Consider the following 20,792-nt stretch of genomic DNA (forward strand, 5'->3'; position numbering starts at 1 on the left):
GAGCGGCTGTGTCTGGGGGATGCCTGTGATGGTGGCTCCGTTTGCCTGGGCCTCTCAGCCCATGGCCCTGTCCCCCTGCTCCTGTCACAGGGACTCCTGGAGCGGACAGGGGGACTCTGGGCCCGACCTTGCTGGTGGGAGCGGCTGCGTCTGGGGGACGTCCGTGCAGGTGTCTCCCTTTGCCTGGGCCTCTCAGTTCGTGGCCCTGTCCCACTGTTCCTGTCACAGGGACTCCTGGAGCGGACACATGGACTCTGGGCCCGACCTTGCTGGCGAGAGCGGCTTTGCCTGCGGCCGGGCCCAGAACGTCTGGAATGGACCCAGTTCTCAGGGTCAGAGGACCTGCTGCATGTTGACCTTGATCTGCTGATTCTCCTGGTGTCCAGTGAGGAAGATGGCAGCGCCTGCTGCCACGCTGCGTGTTGAGGCCTGCTGTGGCTGCTCGTCTCTGGAGATGGCGATGGGGAAACCAGCACCAATGGCACAGGGCTGTGGGAGCTGGGCATGATGGCCTCAGATTCTAAGGAGCCATGAGCAGATTCCAGTCCTGACTGTCTAGCCACCCTGGGGCCATTGAGCTCTGACTCAACCCTGGAGGCTGTAAGGGCAAGCGGGAATGTCAAAGGCCCCCCAGGCCCAGGCCAGGCCAGGCCAGGCCAGAGCAGTGCCCCCAGCCCTCCAGCAGTGGACGCACTCTGCCAAGCCTGGCCTGGGCACTGCCCCCAGCCCAGGGACACAGGGGGGCTTTGACTCATACATGTTCCGAGCCCAGCACAGGTGTCACACTCCCATCTGTGTGTGCTGTTTCTCAGGCCAGAGCAGCGCCTATGGGTGCCCTCGGCAGCACAGGAGGAGCACAGGAGCAATTGCCAGGGCCTGGGGAGGCAAACAGGCTCATAGCACTGAGAACAAAGTGTGCCAGAAGGTGGTCGTCTGGCCAAATGCTTCTGGTTCTTCCCGCTTTGAGCCCTTGTGGAGACACAGGTTCCCTGCAGAGCCCCAGGTGCAGCATCCCAACTTACCCCTCTTCCTCTGCCTCCTCTCTGCCTCCAGGGTAAAGGCAATCCCTGGCATTGCACTGGCCATGCCTCTCTCCTAGCTCCGCAAAGGCATCGTTGTCCTCCCATGTCGGCTGTCTGATGGAGAAAGGAAGAGATGATGAATTTCTGCTGCCCTCCCCTCATGGAGATCCAGGGTGTCCCTGCTCTTTCTCCAGCGCTTTTCCAAGTTGGGCACGAAGCTGAAGCCCAGACTCACGGGACAGGGCAGGGCCAGGGCTCCTGGGGCAGGGCCTGGCACAGCACAGCACTTGTACCCTCCTGGCTGGTGGGCCAGGCAGAAGGACACCAACCTGAAGGGGATTCGGATCCCCAAGATGAACATTTCAACAGGGAATTCCCCACTGTCTCTGCACAGGGGGCACTTGAGGCATAAAAGACCAGCGCGCATGGCCTGTCCCTGCAGGGCAAACACAGGCAGGGTGAGCGAGGCCCTGCTGCTGCTGCTGCTGCTGCTGCTGCTGCTGCTGCTGCTGCTGCTGCTGAGCACCTGCTGTGCCCCAGGGCTGAGGGGAGGGCTCCAACCTGGATGCAGTCCCTGTGGAACCAGGCCCTTTTGCACGTTGGGCACACCAGGGTTGTGAAGGTCTTTCTGTCCTCCACAGGCTCCAAGCAGATGGAGCAAATGGTGTCCGGCTCTGGAGTCACCTCCACCTCCTGCTCTGGACGGTGCTCAGGGCAGAAGGAGCTGGGGGCAAAGCAAAGGGGAAAGTGAGAAACGCTGGATCCTTCCCCAGTGATGGCCAGAAAGGGAGAGGAGGTACCTGAACGGAGTAACGTATACATTGACACAGCCGCCCTCCTTGGCACAGGGCAGGTGGAACCATCTGTCACAGTACTCCTTGCAGCACATGATGGTTGCCCCGCTCTGGCCGCAGACGCAGCAGTACTGGAAAGAGCCAAGCAGCCCCATCAGCAGCAGCAGCAGCAGCCTCGAGGGCTCCCCTGGCAGCCCCACGGCTCCGGGCAGGGCGCAGGATGTGGCCGCTGCCGGGTCCCAGCCCACAGAGCCGCCTGGTGGAGGAGGGAGGCTCCTGTGCCAGGGCCTCTGTGCCACAGCTGCTGGGAGCCAGACTTTGTCGCGGCTCTTGGGCCGGCCTTTCTTTCCTGCTCTTTGCGCTAAGCTCTGGCAAACCTCGCCAGGCACAAATCTCCCTGCTCTTGTCACACTCTCACCTTCTGTGCCGCCCGCCGGACTGCAATTAGGAGATCCCGAGGGAGAAAGCCCATGAGTCCAACGTGGTGATTCTCTTGGCGAGATAGAAGAGTGGCGAAGAGCTGCAGGCAAGGGGAGGAGCTGATGAGGAGAGGGCGGCAGGAGCTGCTCATTGCAACGGTGGAGGGAGCGCCCGGAGTCACTCACCATGCAGAACACGTGGGCACAGAGCCCACCCTTCTCCAGTTTGTCACCGCACATGTCCGGGTCAGCCTCGGCACGGCGACACAGCATGCAGGCTGCAGGGGACAGAGCCAGTGGCAGCGGACATGAGCAGCTCTGCGGGGCTCTGAGCCTGCAGCAGCATCGGCCCCAAGGCTGCTCTGTCCCTGCCTGGCTGATGGGCAGGGCTGGAGGCCTTGCACAGCAGGGGCCATTGCGGGCACGGCTGTCCCAGGGGCTGCCCCCTGGCCCAGCTGGGCTCGACATGGGCAGGAGGGAAGCTCCCGGCCCCGGCATGGCCGAGCAGCTCCTGCCTCCCCCTGCCTCTGCTCTGATCCCCACACTGCCTGCTGCAACAAGAGCGCCTGGGCCAGGCTGTCAGAGGGCTGCTTTGCCCTCACCTGCCTCCCTGGCACCAGGGCCCTCCTGCTTGCTGCCAGCCATGGCCAGTGTCTGTGCTGAGTCCCTCTCCTGGAGTGACATTGTCGCTTCAGGTGTTGGTCCTCTCTCTCTATGGGAGGAAGAAGAGTGGGGGGGGGGAGTTTGCAGGACAGGCCCAGAGCCACGAGGCTCTACTCCCTGCTCAGCCCTGTGTGAGCCCTGCTCCTGTCCGCCTTCTCCTCCCGTCGCTGCGTTAAGGAACACCACAGTGTCCTCTGGCTGTTCCTCCGCTGATTCTGGGAAGGGAGAGGCAGGTGAGCCTGCAGCACAGGCCCAGAACCCCGAGGTGTGGGGCCCCTCTGGTCCCTGAGCAGCCACGTCCCTGCCCTACCTTCTCCTCCCGTCGTCAGGTCGCACTGACACTCGGCCTGAGCCCAGCGTTCCCTTTTGTGGCCTTGGTCGCACAGGTCACAATGGCCACTCTGACATCAGCACCGTGTACCCAAAATTGGGGCAGCCATGGCCTCAGGTCCCTGGCATCCACTTGTGGCGGCCTCCTCGGGCACCGAGGCTCTGAGATGGGTCCGAGCGTTTGCTCAGGGTGGAACCAGGGCCAGGACTCCTGCAGCAAGTGCAGGGTCAAATGCCAGGCCCTGGGGCAGCCATCGAGGGTGGTACTGCAGGCAGGAAGGTGCTGTTCAGGCACTGCCACGCCAGGGCTCCGGCCCCGGCCAAGGGAAATCTCTGCTCCTGCCCCTGGCAGCCGGTGGCCCAGAGAGCCCGTGCGGAGTCTCCTGCACGGCAGAGATTCAAACCCTGCTCTAGGTGAACTGACCTTTTCCTCAAGACCTGTCTGGAGAAAACTAAGATGAACCTGATTTGATGCTGCTGCTGATCACCACTGGCTACAGGAGATAAACCTGGAGACCACCACAGCTGCCTCCAGACTTCTGTTATCCTGTCATCCTATGAACTAATAACTTTGACATTTCATATAAATGGAAAAATTTGTATTAAGCTCCTTAGAAACGTCATCTTTTCTACTGACTCTGTGGAAACTCAGAAAATTCACTGAGAATGTTCTGTGTACGTTCGACAGGAGTGCTTGCAACGGTTCTCAACCCAAGTCAAAGGCAGGAGGATGCTTTTCCTGCATTATAGGAACTTTGCCAGTTTGGTCCATGCTTTCCTACTAGAAAATACCTTGGAAACAAATCAGGAAGAGACGCACAAACAATTCTTGTCAATTTTTGTCATTGATGTCTATGTAAACATGCTCCTGGAAATCCAGATCCATGACTTCTAGAACAAGCAGTGGGATCTCTGGGAAGCAGGGCAGGGGCTGACAGGCAGGGACACCCTGCACCTGCCTGATGCTGGGGCAGCAGGAGTTTGTTCATTTTCCTGTCTCCATGGGAGAGCCACCTTGGCTGGGAAACGATCCCTTCACTGGTCTAGGATGGAGGCACAGCCAGTGCAATGCCAGGGAGTGCCTTTACCCTGGAGGAAGGGAGGAGGCAGAGGAAGAGGGGGAAGTTGGGAAGCTGCACCCGGGGCTCTGCAGGGCTCCTGGCCAGGGCTCAAAGCACAAGGAGCCAGAAGAGCTTGGCCGGACAATCCCGAGCTCTGGACGCTTTGTCCTCAGCACCGGGAACCCGTTTGCTTCTCCAGGCCCTGGGCACTGCTCCGGTGCTGCTCATGCAAGTTACACACAGACACACAGCTACCTGCTCTGTCTCAACCCTCTTCAGCACTGGACAGCACAACACAGTAACATGTTCTCTTCAGTACATGGTCTAATTATTAATAGTCCTGCAAAGACACACATTCAAAGCACACACACACACACAGATCCCAAACCCTGGTACAAACCTTGCGTCAACACAAAATGCATGTTGCTGTTCAGAAACACAGGGCAGCACTTTTGGCCAATGCTTTTTTCCTGTTAGATCTTTCAAAGGATTTCAAAAGTGACATTGTTTGGCAACTTCTTCAAGGAACAAACTGGAGAGGCTTCTGATGTTTTAAAGATTTATTGGTTTGCTTTCACTTTCCTTTTGGCATCCTTACACTTCACCTGGCATTCCAGAAAATTGTGAAAATCCAAAATAATATCTGGGGAAGTTTCTGAATTCATTCATGTTTCTCTCCAAGACATTCTTGACATACATACAAGGAACTGGTCCTGGAACACCCACAGAAGCAGGGGTTTCCCTGACTCGACATTACAAGACACCGTTATAGACTCCAGTATACTAAAACACTTCTGTTGCCTGGTAATTACAGAGCCTGATGCTCTTCTAGAGGCTTTCCCCAGTGCAATTTCAATTGGTCCCTCTCTGCTCAACTCTCTAAGCCTGTCAGGTCTCAGTGAAGGGCAGCAGAGCCTTGTGGTGCCTCAGCCCCTGCTCCCGGTTCTGTCCCATCAGCAAACGCTGAGGCAGCGCTCTGTCCCTTCTGCCAGGTCACTGGGGAATAAGGCAAACAAGGCTGGCCCCAGCACGGCCCCCTGAGCTCACAGCTATCTGAGTTTGGAGCTGCCCTGGCCACTTCTCTGCCCCACTGGCCCTGAGCTGCCTCAGGAGCCTGTTAGGGGAGGCAGGGACAAAGCCTTGCTGAAGTCCCTGCTGACAACAACCACTGCTCTCCCCTCACAAACCCAGCCAGTCACTGCAGCAGAGGGGGCTGTGGGATTGGTCAAGCATGGTTTCCATTCCTGTTACTGCACAGGCTCAGAGATGGCATCCAAGAGGAGCTGTTCTGTCACCTTTCTGGGGATGGAGCTGAGGCTGATGGGCCTGCACTTTCCTGGCTCCTTCTTGGTGCCCTTTTGCAAGACTGCAGTGATGTTGGCTTTCCTCCACTGCTCACGCCTCTCTCTGGGGCTGTCTCCTTCCCTGACCTGCTGGCAGAGCGCCCTGTGCCAGAGGCAGGAGCAGAGATTTCCCTTGGCCCCAAAAGGGAACGCTGGGCTCAGGCCGAGTGTCAGTACGAGCTGACAGCGGGAGGAGAAGGAGGGAAGGGGCAGTGCTCACGCAGGGCTGAGCAGGGAGTAGAGCCCTCGTGGCTCTAGGCCTGCTCTGCAAGCTCCCCGGCCTCTTCTTTCTCCCATAGAGAGAGAGGAACAGCACCTCAAAGTGACCAGGAAACCTGGCCATGGAGCAGGACTGGGACTGCCAGCCCTCAGGGAAACCGGCCATGGAGCGGGGCTGGGGCTGTGACACCTCAGGGAAACCGGCCATGGAGCGGGATGGGGCTGTGACACCTCAGGGAAACCGGCCATGGAGCAGGCCTGGGGCTGTGACACCTCAGGGAAACCTGGCCATGGAGTAGGACTGGGACTGCCAGCCCTCAGGGAAACCGGCCATGGAGCGGGGCTGGGGCTGTGACACCTCAGGGAAACCGGCCATGGAGCAGGCCTGGGGCTGCCAGCCCTCAGGAAATCCGCCATGGAGCAGGCCTGGGGCTGTGACACCTCAGGGAAACTCACCATGGCAGCCACCTCCAGAGCTTTTGAAGTACTTGTTTCTTGGTTTAATGCCCTTCAAAGGATCAATCTAGCATCTTTGCATATGAGCATGACATACAAGGCTATTTAAAATTGAGTCTGATCCAATCATCAAAGATAATGGATGTTACCTCTAAACTTACCTTTTCATGATTGCCAAGCAATATGGAACTTGTCTTATGTCTGACTTAAAATATCCAGAATGCAAAATTCATTCTCAAGACAGGAAAAAAGAAAACAATGGAAATAGGATATAGGCAATCTTCAAAAGGTGCAGAGAAGAAAACAAACATTAGAAAACCTTAGAAAAATTTGGCTTTTTCTTCATCTTCTCAGTATTTGCTGTTTGAATGTTTCTTGTCTTACTTGTCCCTCTCAAAACAAGGCATGTTACAGCTTTATTGTCTCAGTGCTGTATTTCCCCAATCGCTGCCTTGCCATTTCAGCTCTGGTTTATTGGAAATATACAACAAGGGACTCTTCATGGAAGAGAGTTGCACAAGCCTCTGGATTCCTCACCATTCACCTCTGCCAATGCTCACACTAATCTCCTAACACACCTGAGCTTCCTGTCTTTCTGTCAGAGAAAGATTCAACTAAAGTCAAGGAAACAGGGCAGGGGGAGATGGAAACCTTCCCTTGAGATGCTTTTGGGAAGGCCTGCAAGGACCCTGCCTTCCCCTGGAACAGAGGTGGTCACGATGCATGGTGTTGGCTGACTTGCCCTAGGTGCCCCCTCTATTCCAGAAGGACTTGTGCCCACTTCATCACTTGTCTGTCCTTCCAGTTCCAGGGCCTCAAACCTGCTCTGTAAGGTGCTAAACCTGTAAGTCAGCTGTAAGTTTTCAGAATAAGGCACTGAGCATGGCTCTAAGTAGGTTTTTTTAGTCAGGTGTACAATATATTTTGAGAAGAAGAAGGAGCAGAGAAGGTGTGAAAAATGCGTATTATATGATTGGCTTTTCGCAAATATTAAAATTAATACTATATGTGTTATGTTGGAAAGTTATGTTGTATTAATCCTTTTTTGTAGTCCTATACTAATCTTTTAAAGTAGTGTGGTGAATATAGTTTTAGGCTACAGAAACTGTGAAAGATACTTTTTCTAAATAGCTCAAGCAGAGATAACAGTAACAAGACACCAAAACTCTAAGAGAAGAAATATTTCCTCCTTATTGGGAAGAACCAGACTTTGAGGGACCAAGACAATTGATTTACAAGATGAGGGAGGGGTTGACACTCACAAGAAAACACCCATTGTTTGAAAAGAATTTTGGCATCGTGTATGAGATATATGTATATGCAACAGGCTATTACTTGTAAGGGTTAATCCTTTGTTAGCAAAGTGTGTTCTGAGGCAGAGCAGAGCACCCAGACATCTGTAATTCTTGGCCTTTTTTATTGTCCTTTATTGTCCTAACTCTTAATTGTCCAAATTCTTATTTCTCTAATTTTTATTACTATTTTTGTAACTAATTTATTACTTTTAAAATTTTAAAACAAGTGATTGGCATTTTACACAGAAGGGGCAGATACCACACAAGAATCCAGCACAGTCTCCCCAGCTTTTTCATCTGGGTTCTATGAAGCACAATGCCCAGCACTTGCACTGCACCGTCTTTTCATGTGTTCTGGTGATCAGAACCATCCCATGGCCAGCCCCAGGATAATCTGGGTGCCAAAGTCCTGTTGCCTGCAAACATCACACTCTATTTTACCCAGCTGGTGCTCATCTCAGCATATTTCCTGAGTTGGCTTCATGAATGTTTTCTTTATCTTGGCAGTTCTAGCAGATGTCCTTATTGCGCCTAAATTCTGCATGCTTTGTGTCCACTATCAGTGGGCATCCTTCTTCCCAAGCTTTGTCAACCTCCTTCTGGGTCTGAGATCAGTGAAACTTGCCCAGCCCTGAGTCTTAAAAGACAATTCTAGCAACAAGTACTTTGCTTTTCTAACACCTGGCCATCACTTCGAGCTTGTAGGCTGCTATGTGTGTCACAGGTTAAACGTCTGTTCTTGTTGAGCAGGCTTGGAAGTGTGTAGAGGCCAGGCATGACAGGACGTGTTTTCTTCAGGAAATGGGACGTATGGCCCAGTTTGCAAGAGGTGCCCGCCCGCGCCTTCCAGAGTGCCAGAACGTTGCCGGCGCCATTGCAGGGCTCAGGGCGCTGCCTTGTGGGCGAGAGCCGCCATGACAGCGCGGGCGCCGCGCGGCGGGGCCGGAGGGCGGGAAGGGGCGGGCGGGTGTGAGGGGCGGGGCGGTTCCTGCCCAGAGCCGAGCCCGCGCTGGCCGTGGGCGCATTCCCGGCGCGCTGTTGGGAGGGTGCAGTCGCTGCTCGGGCTCAGGGAGAAGCGTGCGGCCGCTGCGGGGTCCCAGTCCGCAGATCGGGCTGCTGGCCGAGGCTGCAGTGCCAGAGCTGCCGTGCGCCGTGGCGGTGCCAGAGCCCCCGACAGAGCCGAGCTGGCAGTGCCGACACCTGAGGGAAGCTCTGCCATGGCAGCGCCGGGGCCGCTGGGCAGAGCCGAGGCTGCAGTGCCGACACCTGAGGGAAGCTCTGCCATGGCAGCGCCGGGGCCGCTGGGCAGAGCCGGGCTGGCAGTGCCGACACCTGAGGGAAGCCCGGCCATGGCAGCGCCGGGGCCGCTGGGCAGAGCCGGGCTGGCAGTGCCGACACCTGAGGGAAGCCCGGCCATGGCAGCGCCGGCGTCGCTCCTGCCCCGGGGCCGCCAGCAGGAGCGACGCCTGGGACCTGCCGGCAGACCGGCACTGCTTGGCCCTCTTCACTAGATCCGAGAGAGTAGCACCACAGATAGTAAAATACTGAAACATCTGATTTAAAACACCAGAGGGAAACCACAGAATTGAAAAAAAAAAGGATGGTCTGGCAAAATATTCAGGGCATGAATGGGAAGCCTGAAAAGATACCAAATCTAATTACTTAGATAATCTCAACTATATCAGGAGGAACATGAGGGTGTGAAAAAACGTTCAAAAAGTTTCGACAAGAAAAAGGTCTGCCTGTGTCATTTTGTTAGTGCATTAAACTCTGAAAAAGCAGTCAGGTATTTCTTTGTCCAGTGCTATGAATTTAATAGCAGGATTTCTTGCAGTTGTCCTTCACATATGCCACATAAAGGGAGTTGAGTGCTTAGATTTCATGGAAGCCATCAGTTAGTAAAAGTAGTGTTCCGCTTTTTAGTAGTTCTGTAGTAAGTAGTTAGTAAAAGTCATTGTTCTGCCAATGGATGCTGATCCCTGATGCGTTCCTGCTGGTTCCATGGAAAGGCAAATTTTTAGTAATAGGCTGTTGGAAAACAGGTGTTTTCTGCTAGTAGGTGGTACAAACACATTGCTTTTTGTGGTAGAAACTGAAGCAACTTCAGCAGCCTGCTCCTTTTTCTCCACCTATCCTAAAAGATGATTCATGCAGGTTAAAACATGAAACAAACCTCGGGGCTCTGGGCCTGTGCTGCAGGCTCACCTGCCTCTCCCCAGAATCAGCGAAGGAACAGCCAGAGGACACTGCAGTGTTCCTCAACGCAACAACGGGAGCAGAAGGTGGACAGGAGCAGGGCTCACGCAGGGCTGAGCAGGGAGTAGAGCCTCGTGGCTCTGGGCCTGCTCTGCAAACTCCCCTCCACTCTTCTTTCCCGCATAGTTAGACAGAAATAAAAACCTCGAAATGACCATGTCACTGGAGGAGAGGGGACTCAGCGCAGACACCGGCCATGGCTGGCAGCAAGCAGGAGGGCCCTGGTGCCAGGGAGGCAGGTGAGGGCAAAGCAGCCCTGTGACAGCCTGGCCCAGGGGCTCTTGTTGCAGCAGGCAGTGTGGGGATCAGAGCAGAGGCAGGGGGAGGCAAGAGCTGCTCGGCCATGCGGGTGCTGGGAGCCTCCCTCCTGCCCAAGTGGGGCCCAGCTGGGCCAGGGGGCAGCTCCTGGGACAGCCGTGCCCGCAATGGCCCCTGCTCTGCAAGCCTCCAGCCCTGCCCATCAGCCAGGCAGGGACAGAGCAGCCTTGGGGCCGATGCTGCTGCATGCTCAGAGCCCCGCAGAGCTGCTCATGTCCGCTGCCACTGGCTCTGTCCCCTGCAGCCTGCATGCTGTGTCACCGAGCCGAGGCTGACCCCTGTGCCTCCCCAGGCCCTGGCAGCTGCTCCTGTGCTGCTCCTGCACTGCCCAGGGCACCCACGGGCCCTGCTCGGGCCTGACGCAGAGCAGAACCAGCTGGGGCTGTGACAGCTCTGCTGCTCTGGGCACGGCTCTTGGGCAAAGCACCCGCCTGTCCCTGGGCTGGGGGCAGTGCCCAGGCTGGGCTTGGCAGAGCCCATCCGCTCCTGGAGGGCTGGGGGCGCTGCTCTGGCCTGGCCTGGCCCGGCCCTGGGGTCCCTTGACATTCCTGCTTGCCCTTGCATCCACCAGGGATGGGCAGGAGCTCCATGGCCCCGGCCTGGCCGCACAGTCAGGACTGGAGCCTTCCCGTGGCTCCCCAGGACACAAGAGCCTCAGCCCCAGCTCCCAAACACGGCCTAACAGGGTTTGCTGCTATTGATCCCTGTTAGACCTTTGAAAGGATTTTGAAAGTAACGTTGTTTGGCAACTCCTTCAAGAAACAAACGTGACTCGCTTCTAATCAGTAAAAGGTTTATTGGTTTGCTTGCACTTCCTATAGGCTATCCTTATGCTTCCTTCGGCGTTCCAGAAAATAATGAAAATCTAACAAATTCTTCCAAGAAGTTTCTGAATCCACTATTAGGAGAAGTCTCTACATTCACTATCCTTACATACAGTTAAGTAGCTGCACCTGTAACATACAGAGATGTAGCGGTTTACCTGACCGGACCACACAACGAGATGTTCTACACACCGCTACACTAAAAAACTTCTCTTCCCTCTTCATTACAAATTTAAAGCTCTTCTCGAGGTCCTGAATTCATTTTGCATGCACATTCATACCTGCAATCCCTCCCCAGGCTCAGCTTTCCCCCAGACTTACCAGGGAACAGATGTTACATACTCACCTCAAGCAATAATCTACGTCTGTCTTCCTAACCCTCTTTTTCTTCACTGAGTTCTACCAATCTACAAAATAACTGTGGACCCTCTGCACAAAAGAAACAACCAATTAATAGGCTTAAACGCTTGTGATTGTGCTGCTGCTTCTAACAATCATGACCAACACAGCACTAAAATCAGAAATCAATTCTTCACCATCCTTCCTGTTCTCCTGCCCCCCACCACACCTTGGCTTCAGCAGAAATGTTCCCTACTGCGGCCTGCTGTGCTAAGAACATGGAAAGAAAGGCAGCAGCAGTTTTCCTCAACATGCTGCAATCTGAATTGCAGTGAAATTGCAGCTCTTTCATTTGAAGCTCAGCACCAGCACCCCACACCTTCCCCCAGAACTGAGGCCTGCTGAGGCCTGAGCTCTCCATTTCAACACACCCTGTAAATCAGGCTGGCTGGAAGATTGCAGGCCGCTAACTGTGTGAACACAGCAGTGCCTTTCATCACAGTTATCTCATCAGTCTCATGGAAGGCACATCCTTTAAGCTTGTCTTAAGACTCTAGTCTACAAAATAGAACCAGCAATTGTTTTGGTGGCCTGTGCAGGTTTTGGGCACTGTGTGTATGTTTCCTTTGGTTGTTGTTGTCTTTCTTTCTAAATACAAAATTGACTGGATTCAGAAGAGAAAGCCCCAGATGCATTAGCACAAAGAACCACAGGGACATACGTGGCTCACAAGAAGAACACTCAAACGTTTCTAACGGTAACACCAGAAAGAGAGGAAAAAGTTAAAGATGATTTAAATACCTGAAAGGATCCAAAATGTCTAGGTAACCTGACAAGTGACTAAGTTTCTGGTAAACTCTAAAAGTCCAGATTCCTATTCGGTAATTGTCTGAAAGACAAGAAAGCCAGAAATCTGCTTGACCTCTCTTTTACCAGGACTTTCTCACAGGATTCTACCACAACTTGGACCACAAATAAGGGTGGCAAATTTTGACTAGAAGACTTTCATAACTAGGCAGCATTTTTACCTCCTCACTGAATTCCAGGAAGGGTTTTAAAAGGAAAAAAATACAAAAGGGGTTGAAGAAATTCTGTCATACCTCTTAGGCGTTCATCATCTTTGGAGAAGAAAAAAACTCTAGCACTTCCTGTGCGTGGTAAAGAAAGAAACCTAGACAAGGACAAAGGGATTTGAGCATCCTAAATTGTACTATCAAATTCCATGAACATGATTTCAAACTCTAGTGCTTCAGAGAAATGGTATACATTGAAAAGCTTTATTCCCTAGGAACCCCAAATAGAGCTTTTTATTTTACAAAACCCACTTTTAGAGAGAAAACTGACTGTGTCTTTGGCTTTTAGCCAAACTCACTTTGGAGTTGGTCCAACCAAAATGACCCAGTTAATTTCTTGTGCTCAACTCTCTCTTCCCATATTCATCTTCACATCAAATGTGCTGCTGGAAGTTTTGACTCTGTGCAGCACAAACGATCTTCCGAGATGACTTTGGTTGCTCAGAGGTGTGCAACGTCCGTTTCCCATTTCCTGAGTTAATATTCCCACAGCATCCAACTACTACAGCCAAGTAGACAACAGAGAGAAATGGAACTTGCGTTTCTTGGTCCTGTTCAATCTCTGACATCTCAGGCTCATCATCACCCTCAGAACTGCTGTCTTGGAAACGTGGATCCTCTTGCCATGTGGCTTTTACCAGCTTTATTGTTCCAAGGGCATAAGGCTCTGCAATGACAGCACCCATAGAGAAAAAAAGCCAAAACCAGATTCTTCCCCTACTGGTCAGGAAAAATTCCTCCTTTCAAGTGAAATACTTAGAGTGGAGAAGACAGATTTGGGAAGGACAGAATCTGCCCCTGCCAGATTTTCTAAGCTACATCTCTGCTCCACTTTGTTCTAGGGATCCCTTATGTATTCTTAAACATTTGTCATTGCATTCAGAAGACCATGAATACCTTCTCAGTTCAGCACAAGTGTGGGGGACTCGTTGCTTTGTGCTGTTGCGTTGGGTTTTTTAATATTGTGGATAACTTCTCGCGGTTTCTTTTCTCTCCTACATGACTGGGACTCGATTTAATGTTGTTTCATCTTCATTTCAGACGGCCTCATTTTATCTAAGGTTAGGACACCCCAAAGATCATGTGTCATTCCGTTTCTTTTTTCTAAAGGTCCAAGAGTAGAATTCAGTAACAAACAGAATGCGCATGGATCTTGGGGTCAGCTCCCGGACTTTGCTCCTCCCTCTACATTAACGCACATTTCCTTTAAAATCTTGTTGGGTTCTATGAAACTTGATATGACTGGTGTGTCACCTTTTTCCCCGTTTGAGGAATTCAGGGCATGAGAACCAGATTTTTCACCACTCAGCAGAAACCCCAATGCCTTCTCAAAGCATGCCTTTCAGAATTCCTGAGATGCAAGCAAGAGTTACCTCTCATTAATCTACCACAGCCCTGGCAAGCAGAAATGAAGATGAAAATGCTTCTGCCTAATAACTGACTTCTGCTGCTGAAAATCCCCTGGACCCTGACCTTCTTTACACTGTATTGCCCTACAGTGCCTGCCAGAAGCTCTTCCTTAGCAATGGCATGTTAGAAGGGTTCTGCTGTTGCCTTCTTTGATGCCCAACTCCTCTGTGCCTCCAAAGTAGGAAAACGTGAAAGTACTCAGCTTCTGAGCTGTGTCATTCTCAGGCAAAGGTCCCAAATGGAAGGGAAATACCCTGGGGCAGAGTCCTGTGCATCCTCTTTGCCCCAGGGTATTTCCTCCGTCTATTCTGGTTTGTTCTTTGAAGGTCCAATCAAGTCTTTCAAATCCGCAGCAATACTGTCAAAGTTGTCTTCAGCCACTTGAGGCAGTGCCTCACTCTCTTCTTTCTTCTTTTTTTGGCTTTACTGAAATGAGATTGTTCAAAGATAGCAACACAGCACACGTCCTTTTCAGAGACAGCTTCCCTAAGAGCCACCTTGCTCTGAATGTCTCCCTAAGCATATCCAAGCCCATTAAGGAGTGGTTCATTATCAAGGGTAAGCAGTGGGGAAACATCAGAGGTTGGAGTCTAAAGGCAGGAACAAGAGTCCTTTGTAATTAGCCACATCCTTAAGTGACTTTTCACTGAATACACGGGTACACAGAAATCAAGGTATTTAGCACAGACTTCTTTCCTGCCAATAGAAACATCAAGAGCTGATATGGTTTTCTCACAGACCTGCACATCTCAAGGTCCCTGCACTGAGCGTTCTCACCTTCACTTCCGGCAAGCAACACATGGACTAGAAAGAAAAGATGACGCTACGTGCTGCTGTTGGAGGTCCCAGCTGAGGTCCGACGTCGCTGGTGCGAGCGGCTGCTCCTGCGGGATGTCCCCGACCATGTCCCCCTACGCCTGGGCCTCTCAGCACTCGCTGCTGTCCTCCTGCTCCTGTCCTGGCGACTCCTGGACCGCACAGTTTGAGTCGAGGCCCGGCGCTGCTGGCGGGAGCGGCTGCGTCTGGGGGGCGTCCCCGAAGACGTGTCCCTTCGCCTGGGCCTCTCAGTCCTTCGCCTTTTCCTGCTGCTCTTGCCACGGCGACTCCTGGACCGGACAGGTGGACTCTGGGCCCAGCCTTGCTGGCGGGAGCGGCTGCGTCTGGGGGATGTCTGTGATGGTGGCTCCGTTTGCCTGGGCCTCTCAGCCCTTGGCCCTGTCCCACTGCTCCTGTCACGTCGACTCCTGGAGCGGACAGGTGCACTCTGGGCCCGACCTTGCTGGTGGGAGCGGCTGTGTCTGGGGGATGCCTGTGATGGTGGCTCTGTTTGCCTGGGCCTCTCAGCCCATGGCCCTGTCCCCCTGCTCCTGTCACAGGGACTCCTGGAGCGGACAGGGGGACTCTGGGCCCGACCTTGCTGGTGGGAGCGGCTGCGTCTGGGGGACGTCCGTGCAGGTGTCTCCCTTTGCCTGGGCCTCTCAGTTCGTGGCCCTGTCCCACTGTTCCTGTCACGGGGACTCCTGGAGCGGACACATGGACTCTGGGCCCGACCTTGCTGGCGGGAGCGGCTTTGCCTGCGGCCGGGCCCAGAACGTCTGGAATGGACCCTGTTCTCAGGGTCAGAGGACCTGCTGCATGTTGACCTTGATCTGCTGATTCTCCTGGTGTCCAGTGAGGAAGATGGCAGCGCCTGCTGCCACGCTGCGTGTTGAGGCCTGCTGTGGCTGCTCGTCTCTGGAGATGGCGATGGGGAAACCAGCACCAATGGCACAGGGCTGCGGGAGCTGGGCATGATGGCCTCAGATTCTAAGGAGCCATGAGCAGATTCCAGTCCTGACTGTCTGGCCAGCCTGGGGCCATTGAGCTCTGACTCAACCCTGGAGGCTGTAAGGGCAAGCGGGAATGTCAAAGGCCCCCCAGGCCCAGGCCAGGCCAGGCCAGAGCAGTGCCCCCAGCCCTCCAGCAGTGGACGCACTCTGCCAAGCCTGGCCTGGGCACTGCCCCCAGCCCAGGGACACCGGGGGGCTTTGACTCATACATGTTCCGAGCCCAGCACAGGTGTCACACTCCCATCTGTGTGTGCTGTTTCTCAGGCCAGAGCAGCGCCTATGGGTGCCCTCGGCAGCACAGGAGGAGCACAGGAGCAATTGCCAGGGCCTGGGGAGGCAAACAGGCTCATAGCACTGAGAACAAAGTGTGCCAGAAGGTGGTTGTCTGGCCAAACGCTTCTGGTTCTTCCCGCTTTGAGCCCTTGTGGAGACACAGGTTCCCTGCAGAGCCCCAGGTGCAGCATCCCAACTTACCCCTCTTCCTCTGCCTCCTCTCTGCCTCCAGGGTAAAGGCAATCCCTGGCATTGCACTGGCCATGCCTCTCTCCTAGCTCCGCGAAGGCATCGTTGTCCTCCCATGTCGGCTGTCTGATGGAGAAAGGAAGAGATGATGAATTTCTGCTGCCCTCCCCTCATGGAGATCCAGGGTGTCCCTGCTCTTTCTCCAGCGCTTTTCCAAGTTGGGCACGAAGCTGAAGCCCAGACTCACGGGACAGGGCAGGGCCAGGGCTCCTGGGGCAGGGCCTGGCACAGCACAGCACTTGTACCCTCCTGGCTGGTGGGCCAGGCAGAAGGACACCAACCTGAAGGGGATTCGGATCCCTATGATGAACATTTCAACAGGGAATTCCCCACTGTCTCTGCACAGGGGGCACTTGAGGCATAAAAGACCAGCGCGCATGGCCTGTCCCTGCAGGGCAAACACAGGCAGGGTGAGCGAGGCCCTGCTGCTGCTGCTGCTGCTGCTGAGCACCTGCTGTGCCCCAGGGCTGAGGGGAGGGCTCCAACCTGGATGCAGTCCCTGTGGAACCAGGCCCTTTTGCACGTTGGGCACACCAGGGTTGTGAAGGTCTTTCTGTCCTCCACAGGCTCCAAGCAGATGGAGCAAATGGTGTCCGGCTCTGGAGTCACCTCCACCTCCTGCTCTGGACGGTGCTCAGGGCAGAAGGAGCTGGGGGCAAAGCAAAGGGGAAAGTGAGAAATGCTGGATCCTTCCCCAGTGATGGCCAGAAAGGGAGAGGAGGTACCTGAACGGAGTAACGTATACATTGACACAGCCGCCCTCCTTGGCACAGGGCAGGTGGAACCATCTGTCACACTCCGGCACAGAGCACATGATGGTTGCCCCGCTCTGGCCGCAGACGCAGCAGTACTGGAAAGAGCCAAGCAGCCCCATCAGCAGCAGCAGCAGCAGCCTCGAGGGCTCCCCTGGCAGCCCCACGGCTCCGGGCAGGGCGCAGGATGTGGCCGCTGCCGGGTCCCAGCCCACAGAGCCGCCTGGTGGAGGAGGGAGGCTCCTGTGCCAGGGCCTCTGTGCCACAGCTGCTGGGAGCCAGACTTTGTCGCGGCTCTTGGGCCGGCCTTTCTTTCCTGCTCTCTGCGCTAAGCTCTGGCAAACCTCGCCAGGCACAAATCTCCCTGCTCTTGTCACGCTCTCACCTTCTGTGCCGCCCGCCGGACTGCAATTAGGAGATCCCGAGGGAGAAAGCCCATGAGTCCAACGCGGTGGTTTTCTTGCCGAAATAGTAGAGTGGCGAAGAGCTGCAGGCAAGGGGAGGAGCTGATGAGGAGAGGGCGGCAGGAGCTGCTCATTGCAACGGTGGAGGGAGCGCCCGGAGTCACTCACCATGCAGAACACGTGGGCACAGAGCCCACCCTTCTCCAGTTTGTCACCGCACATGTCCGGGTCAGCCTCGGCACGGCGACACAGCATGCAGGCTGCAGGGGACAGAGCCAGTGGCAGCGGGCATGAGCAGCTCTGCGGGGCTCTGAGCCTGCAGCAGCATCGGCCCCAAGGCTGCTCTGTCCCTGCCTGGCTGATGGGCAGGGCTGGAGGCCTTGCACAGCAGGGGCCATTGCGGGCACGGCTGTCCCAGGAGCTGCCCCCTGGCCCAGCTGGGCCCGACATGGGCAGGAGGGAAGCTCCCGGCCCCGGCATCGCCGAGCAGCTCCCCCTGCCTCTGCTCTGATCCCCACACTGCCTGCTGCAACAAGAGCCCCTGGGCCAGGCTGTCACAGGGCTGCTTTGCCCTCACCTGCCTCCCTGGCACCAGGGCCCTCCTGCTTGCTGCCAGCCATGGCCGGTGTCTGTGCTGAGTCCCTGTCCTCCAGTGACATTGTCGCTTCAGGTGTTGGTCCTCTCTCTCTATGGGAGGAAGAAGAGTGGGGGGGGGGAGTTTGCAGAACAGGCCCAGAGCCACGAGGCTCTACTCCCTGCTCAGCCCTGCGTGAGCCCTGCTCCTGTCCGCCTTCTCCTCCCGTCGCTGCGTTAAGGAACACCACAGTGTCCTCTGGCTGTTCCTCCGCTGATTCTGGGAAGGGAGAGGCAGGTGAGCCTGCAGCACAGGCCCAGAGCCCCGAGGTGTGGGGCCCCTCTGGTCCCTGAGCAGCCACGTCCCTGCCCTACCTTCTCCTCCCGTCGTCAGGTCGCACTGACACTCGGCCTGAGCCCAGCGTTCCCTTTTGTGGCCTTGGTCGCACAGGTCACAATGGCCACTCTGACATCAGCACCGTGTACCCAAAATTGGGGCAGCCATGGCCTCAGGTCCCTGGCATCCACTTGTGGCGGCCTCCTCGGGCACCGAGGCTCTGAGATGGGTCCGAGCGTTTGCTCAGGGTGGAACCAGGGCCAGGACTCCTGCAGCAAGTGCAGGGTCAAATGCCAGGCCCTGGGGCAGCCATCGAGGGTGGTACTGCAGGCAGGAAGGTGCTGTTCAGGCACTGCCACGCCAGGGCTCCGGCCCCGGCCAAGGGAAATCTCTGCTCCTGCCCCTGGCAGCCGGTGGCCCAGAGAGCCCGTGCGGAGTCTCCTGCACGGCAGAGATTCAAACCCTGCTCTAGGTGAACTGACCTTTTCCTCAAGACCTGTCTGGAGAAAACTAAGATGAACCTGATTTGATGCTGCTGCTGATCACCACTGGCTACAGGAGATAAACCTGGAGACCATCACAGCTGCCTCCAGACCTGTGTTATCCTGTCATCCTCTGAACCAATAACTTTGACATTTCATATAAATGGAAAAATTTGTATTAAGCTCCTTAGAAACGCCATCTTTTCTACTGACTCTGTGGAAACACAGAAAATTCACTGAGAATGTTCTGTGTACGTTCGACAGGAGTGCTTGCAACAGTTCTCAACCCAAGTCAAAGGCAGGAGGATGCTTTTCCTGCATTATAGGAACTTTGCCAGTTTGGTCCATGCTTTCCTACTAGAAAATACCTTGAAAACAAATCAGGAAGAGACGCACAAACAATTCTTGTCAATTTTTGTCATTGATGTCTATGTAAACATGCTCCTGGAAATCCAGATCCATGACTTCTAGAACAAGCAGTGGGATCTCTGGGAAGCAGGGCAGGGGCTGACAGGCAGGGACACCCTGCACCTGCCTGATGCTGGGGCAGCAGGAGTTTGTCCATTTTCCTGTCTCCATGGGAGAGCCACCTTGGCTGGGAAACGATCCCTTCACTGGTCTAGGATGGAGGCACAGCCAGTGCAATGCCAGGGAGTGCCTTTACCCTGGAGGAAGGGAGGAGGCAGAGGAAGAGGGGGAAGTTGGGAAGCTGCACCCGGGGCTCTGCAGGGCTCCTGGCCAGGGCTCAAAGCACAAGGAGCCAGAAGAGCTTGGCCGGACAATCCCGAGCTCTGGACGCTTTGTCCTCAGCACCGGGAACCCGTTTGCTTCTCCAGGCCCTGGGCACTGCTCCGGTGCTGCTCATGCAAGTTACACACAGACACACAGCTACCTGCTCTGTCTCAACCCTCTTCAGCACTGGACAGCACAACACAGTAACATGTTCTCTTCAGTACATGGTCTAATTATTAATAGTCCTGCAAACACTCACATTCAAAGCACACACACACACAAAAACCCCAAACCCTGGTACAAACCTTGCATCAACACAAAATGCATGTTGCTGTTCAGAAACACAGGGCAGCACTTTTGGCCAATGCTTTTTCCTGTTAGATCTTTCAAAGGATTTCAAAAGTGACATTGTTTGGCAACTTCTTCAAGGAACAAACTGGAGATGCTTCTGATGTTTTAAAGATTTATTGGTTTGCTTTCACTTTCCTTTTGGCATCCTTACACTTCACCTGGCATTCCAGAAAATTGTGAAAATCCAAAATAATATCAGGGGAAGTTTCTGAATTCATTCATGTTTCTCTCCAAGACTTTCTTGACATACATACAAGGAACTGGTCCTGGAACACCCACAGAAGCAGGGGTTTCCCTGACTCGACATTACAAGACACCCTTATAGACTCCAGTGTACTAAAACACTTCTGTTGCCTGGAAATTACAGAGCCTGAAGCTCTTCTAGAGGCTTTCCCCAGTGCAATTTCAATTGGTCCCTCTCTGCTCAACTCTCTAAGCCTGTCAGGTCTCAGTGAAGGGCAGCAGAGCCTTGTGGTGCTTCAGCCCCTGCTCCCGGTTCTGTCCCATCAGCAAACGCTGAGGCAGCGCTCTGTCCCTTCTGCCAGGTCACTGGGGAATAAGGCAAACAAGGCTGGCCCCAGCACGGCCCCCTGAGCTCACAGCTATCTGAGTTTGGAGCTGCCCTGGCCACTTCTCTGCCCCACTGGCCCTGAGCTGCCTCAGGAACCTGTTAGGGGAGGCAGGGACAAAGCCTTGCTGAAGTCCCAGCTGACAACAACCACTGCTCTCCCCTCACAAACCCAGCCAGTCACTGCAGCAGAGGGGGCTGTGGGATTGGTCAAGCATGGTTTCCATTCCTGTTACTGCACAGGCTCAGAGATGGCATCCAAGAGGAGCTGTTCTGTCACCTTTCTGGGGATGGAGCTGAGGCTGATGGGCCTGCACTTTCCTGGCTCCTTCTTGGTGCCCTTTTGCAAGACTGCAGTGATGTTGGCTTTCCTCCACTGCTCACGCCTCTCTCTGGGGCTGTCTCCTTCCCTGACCTGCT

General features: G+C 54.6%; 1 protein-coding gene and 1 pseudogene across 1 annotated transcript; both read right to left on the reverse strand.

Annotated features, from left to right (window-relative positions):
• Positions 1-333: 333 nt before the first annotated feature.
• Positions 334-2,919, reverse strand: LOC129125092 (E3 ubiquitin-protein ligase PHF7-like). Its single transcript, XM_077184781.1, is given in 11 exon segments — positions 334-448; positions 553-598; positions 758-876; positions 1,023-1,136; positions 1,352-1,501; positions 1,536-1,571; positions 1,573-1,746; positions 1,823-1,947; positions 2,235-2,336; positions 2,422-2,513; positions 2,838-2,919. Coding segments are annotated over 11 exon segments (1,155 nt in total).
• Positions 2,920-15,441: 12,522 nt separating this feature from the next.
• Positions 15,442-17,988, reverse strand: LOC143695049 (E3 ubiquitin-protein ligase PHF7-like; annotated as a pseudogene).
• Between the last annotated feature and the right edge of the window lie 2,804 nt (positions 17,989-20,792).

This window comes from Agelaius phoeniceus, chromosome 11, assembly GCF_051311805.1.
Source record: "Agelaius phoeniceus isolate bAgePho1 chromosome 11, bAgePho1.hap1, whole genome shotgun sequence".
Taxonomy (NCBI): Eukaryota; Metazoa; Chordata; class Aves; order Passeriformes; family Icteridae; genus Agelaius; species Agelaius phoeniceus.